This window comes from Vairimorpha necatrix, chromosome 5 (genome assembly GCF_036630325.1).
Source record: "Vairimorpha necatrix chromosome 5, complete sequence".
Taxonomy (NCBI): domain Eukaryota; kingdom Fungi; phylum Microsporidia; family Nosematidae; genus Vairimorpha; species Vairimorpha necatrix.
Window position 1 is genome coordinate 44,557 of NC_088820.1, and position 18,776 is coordinate 63,332.

General features: G+C 26.3%; 2 protein-coding genes and 1 non-coding gene across 3 annotated transcripts; 1 reads left to right on the top strand and 2 right to left on the bottom strand.

Moving 5' to 3' along the window:
* Window positions 1-850: 850 nt before the first annotated feature.
* VNE69_05001 (Rho Ras-like GTP-binding protein) lies at window positions 851-1,306 on the bottom strand (the record flags this gene model as incomplete). Its single annotated transcript, XM_065473477.1, has 1 exon — window positions 851-1,306. The coding sequence occupies one exon, from the start codon at window positions 1,304-1,306 to the stop codon at window positions 851-853; it is 456 nt and encodes a 151-aa protein (XP_065329549.1).
* A 2,839-nt stretch (window positions 1,307-4,145) lies between these two features.
* Window positions 4,146-6,390, top strand: VNE69_05002 (uncharacterized protein; the record flags this gene model as incomplete). Its single annotated transcript, XM_065473478.1, has 4 exons — window positions 4,146-4,523; window positions 4,568-5,177; window positions 5,221-5,878; window positions 5,910-6,390. 4 exons carry the CDS (start codon window positions 4,146-4,148, stop codon window positions 6,388-6,390), a joined length of 2,127 nt encoding a protein of 708 aa, XP_065329550.1.
* An 11,696-nt stretch (window positions 6,391-18,086) lies between these two features.
* On the bottom strand, window positions 18,087-18,203 carry VNE69_05801. The gene has a single exon (XR_010573997.1). It is a non-coding gene; the product is annotated as a 5S ribosomal RNA (ribosomal RNA).
* Window positions 18,204-18,776: the final 573 nt, after the last annotated feature.

Genomic DNA, 18,776 nt, shown 5'->3' on the forward strand with positions numbered 1-18,776 from the left:
CAAAATTATGATGTTATAAATTAAAAATAAGTTTAAACTAATTCATGAAAATAATTGTATAGCAGTTTATTAATTATAGTTTACAATTTTTATGTTATATAATACATTTGAATGAATTAAATAACATCAATATGAGTTTTTGAATCTTCTTCTGTCTTTCAAAACTAATAAATTAACAAAAATACTAATTTTTTATATATAGTAATAATAATTATAAACAAATCTAAAATCTGTTTTAAACAGCATAAAAATAATGAAAACATTATTATAAGCATTAGAATCAAATTATAATGACATAAGAAAATAAATATATTTTTATGTATTTAGACATCTATCTTAACACAATTTAGAAAAAATGATACCTAAATTTGTTTTATTCTTATGTTTTAATTATAGTATGATCAAATTGGAACTAAATAAAACTATTTTTTTGTGCTTTAAAAATTATTTATTTTCTCCTCCTTTTTTTTACATTTTGGTTTTGTAAAAAAAGGGATGTTTTTTAAAAATTGGTATTTATATATGTAAGGGGGAGGGTGTAAAGTGGAAATTGACCAAAGTATCAAACCACTCTATATAAAAAAAGTTCTTTAAACTTTTTTTATAAAAAAAACTTGTTAAGTTAAATATTTATTTTATATAAGAACTAAACAAGCCGTGTTCAAAAAAATCTAAATTAATTTCTATTTAGTTAGCAACATGAAAACGAACAGAAAAAATTGCACCCAGTTGATCTGCCTTTCATAGAGTTTTCTTTAATAGCGTACTTTGCCACCTGTCCAAATAATTCGCTTATTCCTACATTCAACTTGGCAGACGTTTCAAAATATGCCACTGCGTCTATTTCCCTTTAAAATCTCATTCCTTCGTTCTGTGTTATGGGCGAGTCTCCTTCACTCGCCAATTTCTCAAGTGTCTTTTTGTCACCCCTTAAATCTATTTTAGTAGCAGCCAGAAAATATTTCGTCTCGGGGTAAATTTTATTAATTTGAGGAATAATTGTGTTTGTTACTTCACTGTAAGATTTACGATTGTCAACATTAAAGCAAATTAAGACGTAATGGTCATTTGGCAAAACCAAATGTTTAAATCGACTAAATTCGTCTTGTTCTGCGGTGTCCCAGAGATTCAATTTGACTAGATAATTTTTTTCTTTATATTCTATATTTGCTGATGTAAATATAGTAGATTCCAATTTCTCGTCAAATTTATGGTTTATTTGTCTATTTAAAATACTTGTTTTACCACATGTCCCATATCCCAAGACGACGATATGCTTTAATAAAACTTGTCTGCCGTCAACCATGGGGGTGTCTTAAAAAAAGCGCATAAAAAAGAAAAAAAAGATGGCAAAATCATTTGAGCAGAAAACTTTTTATTTAAAAATGAACTCACAATTGCAAATACATTGCTTTGTCTATAATTTTATTATAATAACTCGGTCTTCTTACTTATTTTATTATTATATTTATTCAATAATTTTTGTTTATCAATATCATCATCACAAACTAGTATTATAAAAAATATTATTTAATTTTTAATCCTCCTTTTGTGGGGTTTTAATATTTAATCTGCGTGTTTTGATCTTATTGTGTTAAATAATAACAAATATCAATTTAAAAGTCTAATTTAATAATGATAATATGTATTTTATATAGAATATTGGTTATTTTTGGAAAACTTAGCTCGACAATATTGTCAAAATTGTTTTTAGAATTTATTTTCCCCTTCCACATAAAAATTACAAAAACATTTAATCAATATTGATTTTGAATAAAGTGTCAAAAGCCGAATTAAAGACACAATGAAGTTATCTTATTTTATTTTATCTAATAATTTGAAGTAGTTAATTTTTTGCAAATAATAATTTTTATGGTTGTTATAAATTACAATCTCTCCTTTTAAATTCTAACCAAAAATAGAAACTCAAAAAAGGAGGAAGTACACATAACATAGACAAAACACACAGATCCAACCTTCAAAACGAGAAGGCCTAGAACAATATATACACTAGAATCTTATTTATTTTTTACCCTCTTTTGTATTGTTTTTAAACCTTATACAGTATATTTTTGACTTATTATGTAATTATAAAAATCAAATTTAGATTTAATGTTTTAATTTTATAACTGTAATTTTGATGCTATATTTTAATACATTTTAGTAATTATCTCGGAAAACTCAGTTCTAAAATGTCGTCAGAATTGTTTTTAGATTTTATTTAACCCTTCCACAAAAATATAAAAAATGTTTAAATATCTAATTTCTAATACGTTGTGTCTAAAATTGAACTGAAACCCATTTGAAAGTTATCACATTGAATTTTAGTGGAAAGAGAAGATTTGGGAATAAATTGGGAAATCGGATTTTTTTGCCCCTTTTTTAAAAAGGAGGAAGGGATTCGTCAAATAAAAGGATTAGAAGCCTCCTACAAATAATTTTTAGACTAGAACAAAACAAATGTAGATGTCACCGACTGTGTTTCTCCCGTCAACAATCAGACTAAAGTTTAATGCTGAAACATACTTGTTGCAGATCCGAAACTAAAACTTTTTAAGAAATCTTAATGGAATAAAAATGCCAAAAAAATATAGTTCTTGTTCTAATAAAAAGCCTTCTCTAATAACCGCTTTCCTTCTGGTAACAGTATACAATATATAATTTTTAATCAACGATTACACGTTTTAAAAAGGTTTATGTTCTTATAAACAGCACTAAGACAATAAAAATAAGGCTGGTTATCGCTTTTATTATTGGTTTGCTGTTAAATAAAAATCTTATATTTTAAATGCTTTATGTTTTTACTTTTTTTCAACAAAATAATATATTTTACTAGACGGTAGAAGATATTGAACTAATGCTTCCCTTTATCGTAAAGAAAACATATAACAGAATGTTTACGTAGTATATGATGTTTATAAATATAATTATATTTATATTTAATATATTAAAAAGTATTTGGTGATCTTTTATTTTTGTTTTCCGCTCAACATGTTTTTCCTCCATTTTTCTAAAAAAGGGACACCCCCCCCCCCCCCGCTTTTTCAAAAATTATTACATATAGTTCTATTAGCAGAATTTATAAAGTAATCGCATTCAAGTCCTTTTTAAAGTTCATTTAAATGCTATTCTTTGTTTTTATAAAAATTTACATCTTTCAATTTCTAATTCCAGACCAAACGGGGAAAATCAATTTAAATATGCAATATATAAATAGGTTAATTTCGTTTATATAACGAGAAGGCATACGCTAGTATTTTATGATTTTCTTTGTAGAAACTCAAAGTATATGGAGATAAACACAAATGTGAATTTTACGTAGAAAGTAATATCAGACCGTATTGTTTGCATTCATTATAACCTCAAGCAATTTTTTTTATGCTTTACATAGTACATAATAAATTTCCAACGGGATGCAATCGATTCAGGACATCGTAAAGATGCAATAATACAAGCATAAAAAACCGCTATAATTTTGTGTTGTAAGTAAAGCTAAGCTGTTATGAGAAAACACGGGGTTTTTTATTTACGGACTTTAATGTCCAAATGTCACATGTCAAATATCTTGTGTCGAATGTCATTTGATAAATAATTGGATGACATTTGATATGTTATACTTTCAACATTTGCATTCGAATAAGATCTAAAAAGATGTTCTATCTGTCTATTCGACTTATGGATAAAGAATCATAATTATTTATTCGTATTTCTGTAGAAACCCCTGTCAAATATCATCCTCATATCTATTAAATGATATTTGACACGTACTATAAATTAAGTAAAACACTAAAATCATGTCTTTAACCTCTCTTTGAGAACACGTACAAAAAATTTTGATAATAATTTTTACACTGATTCTTTAATCAAATGAAAATTTTTTCAACTTTTACTTCAAGTCTATAATAGTTATTGGCTTAAGTGCACTTTGGCCGAGATACTTTCTATATTGTTCTTTTTAAAATTTCTGCAAAAAAAATTGAAAAATTATTGACAGCCATTAAGATTTGTACAACCCAAATGAGATTTTTGAAATGTTAAGTAAAAAACTTCGATAATTTATTTTCAGTAAATTTTACGATTTCTTTCAAATTAGAATTTTTTTAAATTTTTAAAACAATTAAAATACTAATTTTATTTTTCCCCTAATGAATATAATCAAATTTTTTGTTGTAATTTGGTTTGTAAAATCAAATATAAATATTTATAACAAAATAAATGGAATTATAATAAAGCAAATTGAGAATAGGAAGTATACAGTTTTCAACCTAAATAAGAAATATACCCAAATACAAATTACTTGTAATGAAAATAATAAGAATTTATGTTGTTTGCTTGTGAATAATATTTTGAATGAAACTATTTCTAATGAATTTGGGTATATAATTATTGATTATGCTAACAAATCCACTTATAATATTATTGAAGAAATAGAAAAATTCATAAAGAAGATTACATCTACTTTAAACATTGACTACATTTTATTGTCATACTCACAATATGAATATAGAGAAAGTAATAGTATCGTGAAAAAAATTATAGAAAAGTTAAATCAAATAAATGCTAAAAGGAAGTTAAAAAGAAAGGAATTGAAATTTATTATGAGAATAGCTATGCAGCGGATGGTTATTTTGACAAAATATTATTGGAAATGGAAAAATTCTATTTAAAAAACGAACATAAGTTTCGTGAACAAGAATCCACGATAAGTTACCGCAGAAACGAAGACGATATTAGTTACTATTTTAGATTATGCGTTATAATACATAACATGTGTTATTTGTTTAAATTCGATATAAACGATCTTGACAATAAAGAACTTAATACTTTTGCTGAAGTAAATACAAGGAATATAGGTCATCACGATGCAAAAATACTAAAAAAATTATATGGGATTTTCAACGTCAATGATTTGTATCATATTGAGGCAAGGGGCGAAATTAGATGTTTAGAAATTTCACGCAACAAAATCGAAAAGATAATGCCTAAAAAATTCAAAATAGAGGTACACTTAGACTCTATAAGCTTTTTTGATGGATATACAAAAAATTCTGTATATTTAAAAAATGAATCAAACAAGGACGATGGTGAAAAAAAATTTATAAACAATAATTTTTTTGATGAAATTAAGAAAATATTGGAAAAGATTAATTTTATAGCAAATACAAAAGATTATAAATGTGTTGTAATTTTTTTATAGATTACTAAAAAATTACAACAAAGTTGAATTTCTCATAATGAGAATAATGAACAAACAAGAAACTGCATTAAAATTAATTTTTAATTTTATTATTAAGCATATGTACATTGTAGAGGAAGATGAATTGGATTACACAACAGGTGAAATAATATTTAGATCAAATAATGAAGAAGATAATAAAAACAAAATTATAAATAAATTATCATATAGATTGTCAGGGCTTCAATTTTCAGATTGTTATTTAATAAAAATTTGCCTACTTTTGGATGCAGAAGAATATATTAATAAAAAAAACATAAACAACGAATATATTTGGGAATCATTAATAGATATAAATGAATATATACGGGAGAAAAATAATGAAAAGATATCTCGTTCTGATGGAAAAAGCAGATGTATCAGTATCTTAAAAATTATAAAGGAAGCAGAAAATTACCATATTAACAATATTATAAAATATAAAAACGAAGTTTTGAAAAATGTCTGCAAAATGACATCATTATTTACAGGATTGGCTAGTTCGCGTTTTGTGTACGAAGATATTAAGGAAGATTTCATAAGAAATGAAATTTGTGAAAACTTTCAACTTGATGGAAATGAGATAGAGGAAAAGGCCAATATTATAAAAAATAATCTACAAAAAAATACAGATGAAGATGAAGAATATGAAAAAAAGAGAAAGTTAAAAGAGCAAGAAACAAAAAAAAATAAGAGAAATGTTAAAAAACTCATCATTAGATTATGATTTAAACATAATCAAATCAAATCCCTTGGAAGAAGAGCTTAAAGATATTTTCGACGAAGATATTAGAACATATTATGAAAATGAACAAATAAAAAAAGGAAAAATAATCATCGAAAATATATTTAATGAATTTTTAAAAAAAAATGAAATACAAGAAGAATCAATAAATGATTATAAAAATGAAATAGAAGATGATTTTTTACAAATTTTGAGAAATAATATAGAAGTTAGATTAAGAAAACAGGCCTCGATTGAATTACCTAAAGCTTTTAATAATTTATTTAAAAGTGAAATGAAAATATGTCACGTAGAAAAGGTAAAATTAAGAAAAATCTTTCAAAATGTTAAAATGATGTTAGATGAAACAATAATTCTAGAAATATTGAACAAGACCGAAGGAATTAAAATGCACGAATCATTTACTAAAGCTTTAGATACCTTTAGATAATCAATAAAATATTTTTATTTTAATTTCTAAGATGTTTTATAAAATGCAGGATTACGTTAATACAGCAATTCGTTATCTCCATCATAGAAATTACGGATATTGTTGGATATTATTTTATTTTAAGGAATTCTTGTTTGGCGATTTGTAAGCGATTTTGGTTATAACCTTTATAATTTTAACATTATAATCTTCCTGTTAAATTTAGCAATGGTCTCTTTTTGTAAAATCTTTATAATGTCTATTTTTTGATTTATAGTATACTTCACGTATCTCTTTATAAAATTTTTATTTTATTTTAGAAATTACTTTTCATTACATTTTTATAAACAAAAGGCTACGAATATAAAATTATTAATAATAACAACAGAGAATGATGTGCAAATTTTTATTTAACGCAAATAAATTTCTTTTAAATAAACTAAGCATAACACATAAATCCGAACAAAATATTTGCTTTTGAATTTGTTGACATTAAAAACATGTATTACTAGCAAGGCACAAGCGATGCAATCCTTTCTCAAAGTATTCGTCTAGTCCATATGGAGAAAAGGATTTTGGAGTCTGTCTAATGCAAAAGAGCAAATGATGAAATTGAGAAGATGCTGATAGAATATGTGACTAAGTGTGATAAACGTACAAAATGCAAATTCTAAAGATAGTGGCGTCGTGATGATAAAGCTAGTAAAAATATAGCTTAAGCGTAAATATCCCACGATATTAAAAGTTTTAAGAACAATTTCATAAGCAATGCAGGGTTTTTAGGTCTAATACAATATAATTGAGACAAATACATCTTATAATTTATTATTTATATTTCATATGAATTTAACGAAAAAAATTATTAAAAGTATATTATGTATCTTTATAATAGCAATTGTTCGTATTTACGATACAAAATTACGTTAATATTTGAAAAAATTCGAAATGCTTATAATAACTTTCTATTACGTGTATGAATGGATAAAAACAAAATCTACGGATGCAGTGGTAGTAAAGAGAAATGTCATTAAAAGTATGTTTTAGAAAACAAGTATGAACCAAGTTCAAACATTGATCTAAAAATTAATAATCAAAAAAGACGTTTTTTTAAATTCGTAAAATATGATCATAATACCGTACGGGTCAAATTAAAATAAAGGAATGATTAACTATATTGTACAACATATTTATAAAAGAATAAATAAATATTTCGGAAAGAGTTTATATTTATTAATCATCTATATACGTTATAACTACATGGGTTGATATTGCTTATATGAGATTTTATCCATAGAATCTGAAATATAAATCATTAAACAAATGTCCAAACGCGTAAACGTTCTACATATTCTTAATATTATTGGTTTTACTATCGTTCTTTAGTTTTTTTGTGTCATTTACAAAAATTATCTTCATATGAAGTGGTTTCTTGATATTGCTTAAAAAATTGTACGATTATCAGTATAAAAATTCTTTTGTACATAATTTATTTTAAAAAAATATTTTTTAGTACATAAACATTAGAATTCATAGAAAACATTATAAAAAAATGTAAAAAATATTTTTTTGCAATAAATAATGTTTACTAATATGTTTTTTATTCTATAATATATTTGTATTTAGAAGCAATTTCTCCAATGTTCAGAATTATTGTTTTATTCTACACGACTGCATGCGACAAGTGATTAGCAAAAAGCTAATTTTAATTAAAATATATACAGTTACATGAATAACGAAGAGTAAAAATGCCTTGTTTTCTTTATTGAACCATGTTAGTACTGATTTTTTTTAATAACTTTCACAGACCTTTATCCAATGGATGAGACAGTCAGCTATTGTTTAGCATCAGTATTCTTATTAAATAATCTATCTGTAAGAATTTGAGTAACTTTTTGCGTTTTTCCGCGCAGAGATACACCAGGGTAATTTGAAGTCGAAGCTAGAGCTCATTCCTTGGCGTTGAACGTAAAAAAGTTGAAGGTTTGCGAGAATAGATCTAAATTTGGAAAATACAACCCCTAAAATGAGAAACTAAGGAGAACTAAGAAATTCAAGATCAGATATTTTTTCTACTAATAAAGCAGCCATGGATTTCTTGAAGAAAGCAATATGTCTGAAATGTTCTTAGAGTATGGTTTTATACACGATGTTACGTATTATAACAATTTTCGACAAAGATGTTTAACTTGGTGTGTATAAAAATAAAACAGTTTTGGAGGTCTAAAAAAAACCAACTCAAAGTAGACATATGCGACTACATAATTATAATGTCTTCGTGGCAAGAAAAAAAATTATGAATATAATACTGATTGAAATTTTATAGTGAATTAAAAACTAATGAAACTAAAAAGTGTAATAATAGGAGTAATATCTGAAGACAATGAAACAACATGAAGGAAATTTAGCCCTGATCACCCCATACAAGTGGATGAGAGTGTTATAATCAAAGTAAACTTATAAAATCACCTCCAGAAATGTATGATTCGCTCAATAAATCTACTTGGATAATTGGTGAGTTGAAAAAAACGTAAAAGCTTCTACTTAAAGTTATACCTAATGGTAAAAAAAGAATTTTTCCTTGACTGTTTGCTAAAAACCAACACTCCAGGTCTGTTTTATAACTGTCGGACTCAGATCTTACTCATACGCTTTTGCTGGAATGATAAAGAACATAAAATCGTGAAGCATGAAAAAGGATTTTCCAATGCTGATGGATTTACACTAATTTACAAGAATGAAGTAGTCTATTTTAAAATCCGATATTCAAGGGAGGGATGAGATACCGGGTTGTTCAATGCCGGATAGATAGAAGAATATAAACCGAGAAGAAAAATTAAAAACTCATAATTATAAGTCCTATAAAGGCGCACTTAAAACTTTTGAAATTCTTACATTAAAATTAAACTTTTAATTTCTTGCTTTCTCTATAATTTTTTTTAAGGCTCTCGGCTCTCTCTTTTAAGAAAAAAATATCAGGATTAGACCCTAAGCCCCTTTTATTATTTAAACCCAAAATAAAAAATAAAAAAAAAAGATAAAGATTAGGTATAATAAACATAATGTTTAAATCTCGTTTTACATGGAAAAGCATACGCTAGTAATTTTATAATTTTTTATGAATGTCTTATAAATAATAAAAAAAATTTTAATTATATTTTGGAAGTAGGGTTATAAAAAAAAACTTTATTTTAAAAATGTCAATGCATGTTATACGCACACATAATTTTAAATTAGAACATTTAATATAAATTTAATATTATAACGAAAGATAAGATTATAATAGTTACTTTAGAAATTTAAAACAAAGAAAAATTATATATTAAGATCTTTGTAAAGTAGTAGATAGAAGATTATATGATGTTTTTATGCATGTCATTTGTATAATGTTGTCTTAACAAACTAAAAATTATTTTTTAAAAAAAAGGTGTGTTTGTCATTTCCAAAAAGGTCTGGCTTTTCGAAATTTGTTGAGGCAAAATTCCATTATGTATTAAGAGGTTATGTTATTTATTTCAATATTAAGGATCTAAACATGTTTGATATCACGAAAAAAAGAAAAGTGAAAAATAATGAGTCCTCGGCAGCTAAATAAATGTGATCACTCATATAATACAAATGAATAGATTTGGTTGGCTACTATATTATCTAGAAACATTTTTAAAGATACTATTAAAAAGAAAAGGCAATTGACAGAAACTAAATATTTCAATACACCATGATAATTTATTTGATTAAAAAATGCAATTCATGCAAGACAGCAAAATTTAGGTTGTTTTTAGTAATAAAGACTAGACAGAGTATATTAGATAAAACACCGCATAATAATACTAAAAAAAAATCAAATTAGAATTTATTATTTCAAAAAAAATTTCAAGATTTTAACACGTCAACTCTAATAGTTGTGAGAAATATTTCATCACTTTGTACTTTTATCAATTATCAATCTTATTCTTTGGATTTTTGCTTTTGTTAATAAAAGTAAATACGGGGTTACGAGTAAACTCATCTCGATATATTTCAATCTAGTTTATTTCATGGCTCTAATTATAATATTGCTTGTGATACATAATTTTGCTTTCTTTTAAAATACTTCGAAAAATGAATTTTGAAAATAAACGTGAAAAAAAAAATTAGTCTTTTTTAAGAAAGGCAATATAAGTAATGAAAAAACAGCCCCACACTCTATTTATTTGGTATAGACACATAATAAAATCTAAGGAATTTTATTGTCATTAATTTTTCTAATAATTATTTTCTAGTTTTCAACGAAACAAAAAAGAAAACTGCTAAAACTAGTTCATAGAATAAGAACTAAACATTTGGCGCTTTATTTACAGCCCATTTATATTACTAAATCGGTTCTTAATTGTACCCATATTTATATTCGCATCTAATAAAAAATTTTAAATTAATCTTTTTATTCTTTTCTTAATAAATCTAATATATCTAAATAATTTCACGATATTTTTAAATTCTGAAATTTTTATTTTATTAAACCTTTTTTTTAAAAATTCCAACATCCTTTCATATTTTGACTTTTTTTCCCCATCGACAATTTACTTTTGAGTAAATTTATTATCGATATATAAAACATTCCTGACGATTTTTTAAAAAATACTAAAGTATAGTTTTAATCTGAGTGTGAATCTATCTATTAAAATATTTTTTATTTGTTTATTAAACATTCTTTTATTCATGTAAACAAATTTTTAATTTTAAATTTGATTTTCCCTTTTTCGTTTTCATCATGACTATTCTGATATTATTTGCCAAATTTTCCGAAAAACATGTTTAACTTTTCTTTTTTTGCTTTAATTACATATCCTTTTAAAATTTTTCCTTTTCTATTGTATTGTATTTTTGATTTTTTTTTTCTATTAATTTATTATTTAATTTTATTGTTTTTCATAATAGTTTCTAATGCAAGACCAAATTTAATAGGATTTTATATTTTTTTTTTGTGTTTTTATAAAAAGTATTTCAAGATATTTATAGATCTAAAGTTTGTATATAATCACCACATTACAAATTTTATCTATAACTAAATTTTCATTTCACAAAAGAGTAAATTATATACATTTGCAATCTTACTAAACGGAGTAAACTAAATATTTAAACATATTCTATGTTTTTCATCAATATTAGTGCCCTTAGTTACTCCTAATGCACTAAATTATATTTAGACAAAAATTCTAGCATGCGGCTATAAAGAATATCATTTATGCTTAGCAATATTTTGTCGACAGCGTAAAATTAAAAATGAAGACTGTAGATCATCTAGCAAGATGATGCGATCGTAGGCTATCATTCGATTAGTCTATATGACATAATGACGAATTAGATCCATTTACCTCGAACTATGCTTAGAGTACGGGCTGAAATTTTATAATTATACACGAACAGAGTGCAAGAAAAAATGACTAATAATAACGCAGGATTTGGGTAGACAAGAGGATCTTTACTGAAATAAAACAATTATATAAGCCTAATATACATGTATTGGACAAGAAAAATAAAAAATAACACTAACGAAATACTAATAACTTACCTGGAAACTTTACACAAAGTATAACATGAAAATTTTAGAAAGTACAATATTTTATCAGATGAATTGGCCCTAATGCACAAATTCAAAGTTTAAAAAACCATAATTAATGACATGGGACGGAATTGAGACAACAAATTACAACAATTATGTTGATGCCATTGGCCTATAGAATAATACTGAAGTTACATAAAAATGAATTATAATGAATACACTAAAGAGCATTATTTTTGAACATGAATAAAAACTCGTCGAGGTAAATCCGGAATCAAGAACATAATAGAGCTTGAAGAAGGGGGTGGCCTGAATAAATGCGCGGCAGTGTAGGCAAACTGAATAAACAAACCAAATAATAACTATATGTAAAGCTTTCTATACTCAACAATATTATTTTTTAAAAGATTCTTTGTTTACATAAATTTGTTTCTAGGAGTAAACTATCGGCTAGTAAAAATTATCATCTTTATAAAGAGACTCTATTATATCTGATATTATTTTTTTTAGTTCTGTAATGTTCGTTTCATTATATTTGTTTTGCGTAATTAAAATATTCTATATATCGTAAATTTTCTCATACGACAATAAACGACAAAATCGTTTTTATTGCAGATTTTGGTTTGTTAATAATGTTTGAAAAAATATATAAAATCATAATAAATATGTAATTTGTTAAAAACAATTAGCTAGAACATCATAGCATCACTTAGGACAATTGCAAATAATGAAAGTTGCATTACAATTCCTGCTTATGTAAATTTTTTTACTAAGTCTTTATCTTCAAGAATTTTGTAAAAATGTTCCATGCTTTTAAAATTATTTTTTGTTTTGTTTTTACCTGGATTTAAAAGTGTTAGTTTCATTGTTCATTTTATTTTTGCTTATTATAACGTATACCTTAAAAAATAGTGCTAGTTTAATATATAATAAATTTTAAAAAAAAATTTGGATATTTGATCTTTGTTTTTTTTTCAATATGATTTATGCAAACTCATATGACAAGATTTGTTGTATAAAATTCTATTATGTAAAAATATTACAAATGTAATTGCTTACTACAAACATGTCTCTAATTTCATAAATCTTAATAAGAAAAGGGCATTAAAAGAAAAGCCCTTTAACATATTAGCAGTAAAAATTAAAATTTCTCGTTTGTGTTTTTGTAATTTATTACTTGCCTCATATATTTTTTCATAGATGATTTTAATACACTACGTCTTAACTATAATTGATGTATTAATTATAATGTATGAACACAAACTCTTCCACACTTTGATATTATCCCTGATAATATAAATCATATAAAAGCTTAATTGAATTAATATTTGAAAAATCTAAAAACATTACAACTTCTCTTTCATTTAGATTATATTTTCAACTGTAGATTTATTTTTTGTATAGGCAAAAACATTTCTACTTATACTAATCGCAGTTTCAAATGTATCTTATACATTTCATATATTACTACTTATCTTTAAAAATTCGCATATATAGCCATTTAATAATAAGTAAAGCATAAATATATATAATGCCCCATATAGCTTTTCAAAGCATTGTTATTTAACTTTTCGTATTGCAGATGCTTATTTATGAACAAAGACAAATTTTAGTTTCATTTAGATATTAGAATGAGTAAAATATCCTGATTTTTATTAAATTACATTTAACTAAATTGAAGGTCATTCCAACGCCTTGGTTTTTATTGTCATTTAAAGGTTAATTTAAAAGATTTTATGTCCGTTTTTTATTATAATATATAGATATAAATGTTATATCCGGATGAGAAAGTGGTAAAACTATGATTTATATTTCAATTGATCATAATTTTAGACTAAAATTTTAAAGTACGTAATTAATCTTAATATATTTGTCTTGTGATATATATTTTATTGTATTTTTTCATTCTTATTAACCCATATACCATTTTAATAAAATTTTTAATATAGAAATCTAAAATATTAATATCTAACGAAGAATATGATCTGTTATCGTCTAGTCCCGAGTTTTTTAAAATTTTGGTTGTATATATGACTCGCACTATATACTGTTTTAAACTTATTTTAAAATATTTTTGCAGATCAATTACATTTTTAGATCAAGGTATAAAATTCTAGTATATAACACACAAAAACTTTATAAACGTATATAAACTGTAAGAAAAAAAATTTAAAATCATGTCGAGATATAAAGTTATGCTTTTATAGTATGTTTATAGCTCTAGTATTATTTATTTTTATTGTATTTGACAAATACTCTTTTCTATAAAATATTGTTAGTAATTTCTCGTTATATAACCTCAGAAAGTTTCGGGTTCTACGTAAATTTTTTTTTTTTTTTTTTTTTCTTTTTCTTTGCAAGTAAGAGGTAGGGAGAAACCTTACATAGGGACCAGAGGGATTTGGGTGTGATCCTTTTCCAACTGGTACTGTGAGATTATTACTCACTAAAACTCCCTCCATACACTTGCCGGTGCAGCAAGCTCCGCCGTATCCATTGGACTTTGGCTCCAGGAGAACGTTTTCCATTTATACCTCAAATCGCGTCCAGAGTGACCTCACAGCGGATATACTTAACGGGCATGGTTATCTATAATCCGATGAGATACATCATCGTACTGACTCAAAGGTCCCTACAATCATCTGTATCGCACACACGGCTCCTTACACGACCACATCCCCAGCCCGGCGTTTTTATTGGGCTGCGTTGACCACCAGTCTCCCACTAGTTTCGGCCACCGTGTTACAGAATCATGTAGGATAGGGTCCACGAGACCTTCTATTGCCCTACTTCGTCTAGTCTCTTAGTTAGCTCTAGGATCCCACTCTAGAGTGCACCGGCCATGGGCTCCAACTAGGCCGTACCCATTAGATACTTTTATGTATCATTAAGTCACCAAAGGGCGATACTGCTTTTTGGCCTTGAGGTGCGTTTCTACACTAGATGCTAATCCCCTTGTGGCTGGACACACACAAGTTTCATTGAATCAACTTAATGATTACCGTGGACATTTTCATCATCTGAGTTGTTCCAACTGCATCATAGAAAGTAGAAACAATTTGGTGCCCCTGGGACTCGAACCCAGCCCATTGGTCAATGAGAACATCCCTTCGACCACTCGGCCAAGGGCACCTGTTCTACGTAAACAGAACATGAAGAGATCATGATGCTAAAAATCGGAGAGAATGTTCCTACCCTAGAATAAAAGAATTTTAATAGATCGACAAAAATTTAGGTAAATAGCAATAGAAAGAATTACAGAAACTTCCATTGTAGATGCTTGAACGACGAGGTTTCTGTCGCACCGTTGAAACTAGATTATTTTAAAAAAATAAATTGTTTGTTGTTTATGTTCTATAATTATTATTATTTTTACATAAATTAAATATATGTATTTTTTAAAAATAATAATTAGCATAAGAATTTATGAGCTCTAAATTTTTATTTTTGTTTTTGGATTATTGCATTAAAAACTCATCATAGGAAATATTAGTTCTCTATTTATATAAATATAAGTACATTTATTGTTTTACAAGGCAAGCATATTTTTTACATAAAGACAGTGTACTTGTTGAAAGTTTTATATCTATCTGAACTCATTCAATGCCTAAGCTTCAACTAAAATTTGCAATAAATGTTTGTTTTAAGCTGCCTGTAGTATTTTCGATTACTAAATAACTTAAAAAGGGTAATTTGAGATATCAATATGTACATACATCGATTTCATATTTATTTAAAAAAATTACCAAAAAATAAAGGGTTTGAATACATGCAGACTTTAGTTGTTCTATGTTGATAAGGTAATGTTTATGAACAATATAATTAACTATAATCATACATTTAAAAAACAAAATATTTTCTAGATATTTGCTTTAGTTGTATTTTTGATAAAAGCCTTTTATGATAAAATATACAATTCTAGACTTTTTTATAATATGTTTTGAATATTTTTTACAGAATTCGATCCATAAAAAATTTGTTAATATAGAAAATATTGAAAAATTATAAAAATGCTTTACGTATTTAAATTCTATAAGTTTATAATGTTTCCCTAATTTATAAGTTCCGTCTGATCTCTACATTTTCAAAATAAATTTTATAAGTTTGCGTGCCCTGAACAATTGTACTGTTATTGTCTATTTTGTGTCACACGCTTAGGACCTTTTGTGGTAATTATTTTTATTATGCCCAATCACAATCTATAAAACCATAGTGAATTTCATGATATATATCTACAGAAACATTTACTATTTACAAAATGTAATTTTTTCACATGACAATAAATTCCTATTGGTACATGACCGTTTGGAACCCGCTTTAGGAAAATAACCCCGCATTGGGAAAATGAACCCGCTTTGAAATTTTAAAGGAACTCCCCCTTTTAAGAAAATGGCAAAATTGGCAAAAACAATGTTTGTTGAGGCAGATGAGGTTTTTAGTGATGTTATGTATTTATACGTGGAATATAAAGAAAAGTTTATTTTGGAAACATTTGATGCTGAATCGGCGTGCGCCTTGCTCGTTTCTGTAACTAGTAGAATACTGCTTTTTCCTTGAGGTGATACAAGAAAATGTATAACCTGTTTCTATATGATCTCTAATCAATGGGTAGCATATGATGTCACATTAGCTAAGCAAAGGGATGGAGCACAGTACTAAGAATCACTCCATAAATGCTGTACCATCTAGCGATTCTGAGTCACCGTCCGCCATATAATTTAGTTGGTTTGGGCTCATTTCTATAAGAGATATTCGTTCTAGATATAAACAAAGAAGAACAAGGGTACCTTTTACAGTTCCACTGGGCTTTCCAAATTCACAAAATTCACCGGATAAATTGTCTTCTGTCATTATTTAAAATAAATCATCAAGTCCCTTTTTTTATAATTTTTTTTATTTTTCCCTTTTTTGAATTTTTCAAAGCGGGTTCCAAACGGTTATGGGTCATGTACCTTCCTATTTGATTTTACTCAATTTCATTGATTTTATGCGTACTGTGCTAATTATATTATAACAAAATTACCATAGCAATTATTCTCTTGTCTATAATAGAACATGTATTAGCTAAATCAAATTAAAAGAGTATGTTTATTATTGGTTTTTGTGAATTCATCGTAAGCAACTCACCATAAGCAATTAACCAAAAATTAAAATATGATTTTTTTAGGGATATCCATTCTAATAATATGCAATATATATTTAATCCATACATAATCAAATTTTAATTAAATATATATAATGGATATTCCTAAGAGAAATTAATATTTTGATTTTTCGATGAATTGATTCATGTCAATTGCTATTCGGTGAATTCTCAGGACACCTTTTTTATTCCTGACAAATTAGGACGAATTTAGGGGTTGCTCTCATAACCTCCTCAATTTAGCTTATGGTTTCTGTGGTATCATAAATACTGCGTAGCTCCAAATTAGTGGTCATCCTGTTTTGTAACCTAACTCTTGACTAGTTGACTTGTTGATCGCTGCACACACGTTTTTAACCACTTCAAACTTTACCAAATACGTCTGGTTGTATCCTCAGCTTTATATAACGAAAAACTTAAGATCACTGGATTATAAAATAGGTGTATATATAGAGAAATGATTAGATTCTGATCATCTGATGTTTTTTTTTTAAATAAAGTATACAACAACACACATTCGATTAATTATCTATATTTTTATATCTCCCAATAAAACAAAATCGAGTATAATACAATATAACTACATAATTAAATGTGCTTTGTCTATCTGATAGGAAGCAAAGCTCATAGAATTATTCTTTTAATGATTGTACAAAATATTATTGTTGTTAAGGGTTGAATAAAGATATTTAAAATATGAGGGGAATCAATGAAAAGAATTATTTTTTGATACAAACTAGAAACGAAAATTACGCACTGGAAACAGATAGAATGTAACTAATATAAAAGATTTATTGAGTTAATTTATCATTAAGCTTAGGATTTCATAGCACATCTTTCCCAGGTATCGCTAATGGGATTAGCAAATTCAAAGACTTTGGTTTCTGTGGAATTATTAATATTTTCCAACTTCACTTTTTCAGCTTCAGTCCCCTTTGCCGACACCACTTCTTTAACAGTCGCCATATTAACTAGTGCGATTACAGCTCTAGTCACTTCTTCTTTTCCAATGTAACTAAAAGCAATAATTTTTTAAAATTACAGCACCCTGCTTTTCCGAGCGGTCTCCCATCTCAGTACTCACAAGGCTCTTACTGGCTTAACTTCGGAGAGCTGACGAGTTCCGGTGCATTACAGTAGATATGGCCGTAATTGAATTAAAACAATATAAATTTAATAATGTATAATTGACGTTAACATCTGCTTATGTAATATACTGATAAGTGATTTATTTTTTTTTTATTGTACAATTCGAATTTTTTAAATTTATAGATTAAGAGATACACGTAAACACAAATGGTTGTTGTCAATAACTTAATTCTTGTTTTCCATCCCCTCTAAGGAATTGTTTCTAAATACTTTTTGTAGCCAATCAAATCTGTCCATTTGTAAGAAGATGATTAGTCAGTATAAGATCGGCTACGACAGTTAATATTGTATTTTTATAGTACTAGGAGATTTTTTTTCAAAATAGTAAAAACATATGTAGACAAAAAATCTCAGGAGAGCGAATCCTATCAATTATTTATGGACTTTTATAAGATTGAGCAATTGTTATACATAACATATAAAGTATAACTTAAGAAGCAAATAAACACAATAGTATTGGGTCAGGTACAATATTCCACATAAAAATTCCAGTCATGTCATTTGACCTAATATCACTTTATTTAATTACAACCATATAAATATATATTTGGTTCTATAAATAATAGTTGACTTTTT